The 5,232-nt window shown below is 47.4% G+C and overlaps 1 protein-coding gene across 3 annotated transcripts in view; it reads left to right on the top strand.

The window, feature by feature from the left end:
- Positions 1–213: 213 nt before the first annotated feature.
- Positions 214–5,232, top strand: part of LOC101029937 (ammonium transporter Rh type B) — a 34,747-nt gene continuing 29,728 nt past the window's right edge. For 2 of the 3 annotated variants that reach the window (XM_039460094.2, XM_074389667.1), the window contains exons 1-2: positions 214–293; positions 1,741–1,797. In XM_039460094.2, coding sequence (XP_039316028.1) covers positions 1,764–1,797 — 34 coding nt within the window. In that variant the 5' untranslated portion in view covers positions 214–293; positions 1,741–1,763. Of the gene's footprint in view, positions 551–1,740; positions 1,798–5,232 lie in introns of all 3 variants that reach the window. The other variant, XM_039460095.2, reaches the window with a different exon arrangement.

The following is a 5,232-nucleotide window of genomic DNA, read 5'->3' as shown; positions in this document are numbered from 1 at the left end:
TCAAGGTAGCCGCCAATCACCGCACCGATCTCATTGACCGGCACAAAAACAGACCAATTGACAGCCTTAGTTCCGCCCCCTACGCAAGAACGGCCAGACAAGTTAGACAGAGAGAGCACGATGGAGGCACTAGGACACAGGCGCTTGCGCAATAGGGTGGCCACGCCCCGCCGCGTGCGGCGCGAACGACGGCGCAGGCGCCAAGGCTCTGGCAGTTGGCCGGCACGCCACTGCGCATGTGTGTCAACTCTAAGGGCGGGTGCTGGGTTTGCGGCTTTCGGTTAACACCGCAGGTGAGGTCATTAAACTGTTTGTTGCGACTCGGTTCATATCCGACCGTGAAGGCTAAGAAAGGCTTGACAGTTTCCACTCTTGTTCCAGCCTTAGCAACAGGTGGACTAGAGAGGCGGGACTCCAGCCAGCAGATGGGGGAAGACATGGCCGGCTTGGCGCAGGGTGAAGTGGGAGTTGTAGTCTTACCGGGCCAGGCTGGGCATCCTTTTTCTGGGCACACTGGGAATTTTGGTTTATGGCCTCTGGACTAATGGCTGTATGCAGACTTTTCCCGTCTTACGAAATGCTTTCATCTGAGGCTGTGAGCAATACTGGAGGGTGATAGCTTGCGTTTCCTTAAGTTATCCTACCTAAAATGTTTTCTCAAGTATTCCCGCCGGGCGCTGTGGCTCACGCCTGTAATCCCAGCATTTTGGGAGGCCGAGGTGGTTGGATCACCTGAGGTCAGGTGTTCGAGACCAACCTGGCCAACATGGTGAGACCCGTTTCTACTAAAAATACAAAAATTAGGCCGGGCGCAGTGGCACACGCCTGTAATCCCAGCACTTTGGGAGGCCAAAGTGGGTGGATCAACTGAGGTCAGGAGTTCGAGACCAGCCTGGTCAACTTGGTGAAACCCATCTCTACTGTAAATGCAAAAATTAGCCGGCCACGGTGGCGTGCGGTGCCTGTAATCCCAGCTACTCGGGAGGCTGAGGCAGGAGAATCGCTTGAACCCCGGGAGGCGAAGGTTGCAGTGAGCCGAGATCGCGCCACTGCATTTCAGCCTGGGTGACAGACCGAGACTCCATCTCAAAAAAACAAAACAAAAAGATTAGCCGGGCGTGGTGGCGCGCAACTGTAATCCCAGCTACTCGGTAGACTGAGGCAGAAGAATCCCTTGAACCTGGTAGGTGAGGTTGCAGTGAGCCAAGATCGCGCCACTGCGCTCCAGCCTGGGCGACAAAGCAAGACTCCGTCTCAAAAAAAAAAAAAAAAAAAAAAAAGTATTCCCTGTGGTGCTTTGAGATCTTCCTTCCCTACATCCATCCGTCTCCCACTCTTCTCACTTAGTCCTGGTTAGAAATGATGGGGAGCCAGAGTTTTTAAATTACCATTCGGGATAGGAGCAGGACTCATCATACCACGGAAATTAAACTTGGTGAGAACACGGAAAGTAGTTGCCCATTCGTCAGAGACATTTAAGGTTTGGGTTTGGTTGAATTACTATTTTGTCCAGAAAAAAAAGGAAGCACTAGTATAGAAATAACTGTTTTCCAAACTCACGAAGAGGCCGTGAGAGCACGAACAGTTCAAGAAACATGTTTGGCCATGAAATAGAGTTTCCTACTTTTTCCTCCCCAAATTGGAACAGTCTGAGATCTGATGGAGATAATTTAGGAAATTATCAATAATGGAAATACTAGCATGGATTGTTGATCATGTGATGCTATGATTCTTTCCCAGGCACCACACCTGTTGGTGTTCAGATGGAGCAGCACACTAGTCATCCTAACGGAAAAGGTGTGTGTTGGAGGCCCTGCTTCCCCTCCCTTAAAAAGCCAGACGTCTTGGCCAGGTGAGGTGGTTCATGCCTCTAATCCCAGCACTTTGGGAGGCCTAGGCAGGCAGATCAACTGAGGTCGGGAGTTCGAGACCAGTCTGACCAACATGGAGAAACCCCATCTCTGTTAAAAATACAAAATTAGCCGGGCATGGCGACGCACGCTTGTAATCCTAGCTACTTGAGAAGCTGAGGCAGGAGAATTGCTTGAACCTGGGAGGCAGAGGTTGTGGTGAGCCGAGATCATGCCATTGCACTCCAGCCTGGGCAACAAGAGCAAAACTCTCTCTCAACAAAACCAAACCAACCAACCAAACAAACAAAAAAACCCGCTATTCATACAGCCATATATTAACTGTGGAATCTTGAGCAAATTTCCTGACTTAAGTTTCCTCAAGTAAAAAGTAGGTAAAGCTTTATCTACATTCCTCAGGTCATGTTCCCCAGTTCCACAGACTAGGTCATTTGCTCTCACGGTACTTACTGAAGTGCAGTAGTGTGTGCAGCTTGGTCACCTAAGACTGTCTAAACTGCAAGACTCTCAGTTCCAGGAGAGTAGTGACCCCATCTGTTTAGCAGAACCGTGAGATAATGTATGTAAAGCACCTTTTATTATCATTTCCTCTGTTCTGCCTCCTTTTGCCTCTCTCCACCCTTATCCTCTGTATACATTGTCAGAAATACAGCTCCTTTAGTATAGAGTATGTGTGAAACATTCTCTTTTTTAAAATTAAAAACAATTTTTAGTTTCTCATGCCACCTTGTCTAAAAATGTGTAAAGCATTCTTCAAACCTTATAACCCAGTATAAAATGCATCCTCATATGTCCAGGAAGGGCTCAAATTATTTAAGAGTGTGTTTGCATGGAAATTAACACATTTTGCATGGAGATTAACACATTATTGAGAAGAATCTTGAGACCTGAGTTTCAACTTCTATCTCTTTACCACATTCTGCACAAGCCGTCAAATGACTGATGACTCCTGAGCAGGAGGGAAAGCAGATGGAGGACCTACCAGTAGAGCTTGGAAAATCCACAAACCCAGTAGCCCCGTGCAAAAGAAAAAAAAAAAAAAAGTAATTCCCTCACCAAGAGTGACAGAGAACAGATTTCAGTTTTCATAGGCTCGGTGACCTTCCAGACAGAAAGCATCTCACCCTGGCACCCACATATGAGCACTTCTTCCTCTTACCAGGCCATTCCTTCTGTTGCCGTCTGAGTAAAGAACAAAAATAAGGGCCGGGCGCGGTGGCTCACACCTGTAATCCCAGCACTTTGGGAGGCTGAGACGGGTGAATCATGAGGTCAAGAGATTGAGACCATCCTGGTCAACATGGTGAAACCCCGTCTCTACTAAAAATATAAAAGTTAACTGGGCATGGTGGCACACGCCTGTAATCCCAGCTACTCAGGAGGCTGAGGCAGGAGAATTGCTTGAACCCAGGAGGCGGAGGTTGCGGTGAGCTGAGATTGCGCCATTGCTCTCCAGCCTGGGTAACGAGCAAAACTCCGTCTCAAAAAAAAAAAAAAAAAAAAAAGAACATACAACCTACTATTGTATTTTCCTTCATACAACCTACTGTTCACACGTCTGCTCCCCAGGCTTGTTTTTTATGAAGAGGCCCCTTTTTATCCTTCAGTTTCCAGCTGAGATATCACTTCCTTAGGACACGTTTCCCAGCTCCACAGACTAGATCAGCCTTCTTAGCACATACTGAGGTGGAATAGCGTATGTGCTTGATTACCTAATGACTGTCTGTACAGTAAGACTCACTTCTGTTTAGCAAACTATGGTATCCCCAGTGACTGACACATAGCAGGCACTTAGCTTTCTCTTACGTGTGTGAATGAAAATGAATTGTTTTTCCGCCCTTTCTTGATTTCGCTCTAACAGTGAATTATTGTCTCCCTACTGCCTTGCCTTTTTAATTCTTTTTTTTTTTTTTTGGAGACGGAGTTTCGCTCTTGTTACCCAGGCTGGAGTGCCATGGCGCGATCTCGGCTCACCGCAACCTCCGCCTCCTGGGTTCAGGCAATTCTCCTGCCTCAGCCTCCTGAGTAGCTGGGATTACAGGCACGCGCCACCATGCCCAGCTAATTTTTTGTATTTTTAGTAGAGACGAGGTTTCACCTTGTTGACCAGGATGGTCTCGATCTCTTGCCCTGGTGATCCACCCACCTCGGCCTCCCAAAGTGCTGGGATTACAGGCTTGAGCCACCGCGCCCGGCCGCCTTTTTAATTCTTACCTAGTTCGAGCTGTCTGACTTTCCATCCATTGCTCTTCTGTCTACTTTGCCACTTCCTTTTCATCTTCTAGACTCCTGAGGAGGAGTTCTTCAAAGGTTCAGTTTTTCCCTCTGTTTTTTACCTTGGAGAGCAAATGTATTTTTGCAGCTTCTTCGTCCCCTTTTTGAGGCTGGCCTGGCAGTTTGACCTTTCACTTGAGCTCGGGTGCCAGCTCTCTGGCTGTTTTTCTAGGCACTTCTACTTGGATTTCCTACTCTCACCTCAGATTCAATATGTCCAAATGTGATTATGGTAATGTGAGAGTTGAGTTTTACTTAGACTTCTTCAAGTAAAAGCAATTTAGAGGCTTGTGCAATTGGGAGAGATGCTGAAGTAGCTCACACAATAATCGGAAGAAGAGCTGCAAAAACCAGGGCTTCAGGGACTAAACTGGGGATTCAGTGCCTGTTGGTGTCTGTATCCATCCATCTTCCTCCTATGCTTTTTCTTGTCTCTAGCTTTTATCCACTTCTCATGGTGTGTTAGCCAATTAGCTTTCATTGGTTCCACCCATATTATCTTCTCAGAATAGGAAATCAGAAGAAAGTAAATTTATTTGACATGGAATCCATATATTGATCTCAAGGAATGACTGGCCCAAGTTAGCTTATGTGCATACCACCCTGGCTTAGTCACAGTTGCCAAGGCAGATGGGAATACCATGATTGGCCTGTATTGGGTCACAGGCCAATCCTTGGTGGGGCGAGGGGCTTGATTGTGGTCTCACCAGTATAGCCTGCCTTCTCAAGGGTTTTTTTGTTTGTTTTTGTTGTTGTTTTGAGATGGAGTTTCACTCTTATTGCCCAGGCTGGAGTGCAGTGACGTGATCTCGGCTCGCTGCAGTATCTGCCTACCGGGTTCAAGCAATTACCCTGCCTCAGCCTCCCAAGTAGCTGGGATTACAGGTGCTCACCACCAAGCCCGGCTAATTTTGTATTTTTAGTAGAGATGGAGTTTTACCGTGTTGGTCAGGCTAGTCTCGAACCCCTGACCTCAGGTGATCTGCCCACCTTAGCCTCCCAAAGTGCTGGGATTACAAGTGTGAGCCACTGCGCCCAACCACTTCTCAAGTTTTTAAGGTTCAGGAAATATGCTCTACGTGCAGGG

The sequence above is a fragment of the Saimiri boliviensis genome, chromosome 19, assembly GCF_048565385.1.
Source record: "Saimiri boliviensis isolate mSaiBol1 chromosome 19, mSaiBol1.pri, whole genome shotgun sequence".
Taxonomy (NCBI): domain Eukaryota; kingdom Metazoa; phylum Chordata; class Mammalia; order Primates; family Cebidae; genus Saimiri; species Saimiri boliviensis.
Note: the sequence above shows the minus strand (reverse complement) of the source record. Positions and strands in the feature narration are given on the sequence as shown.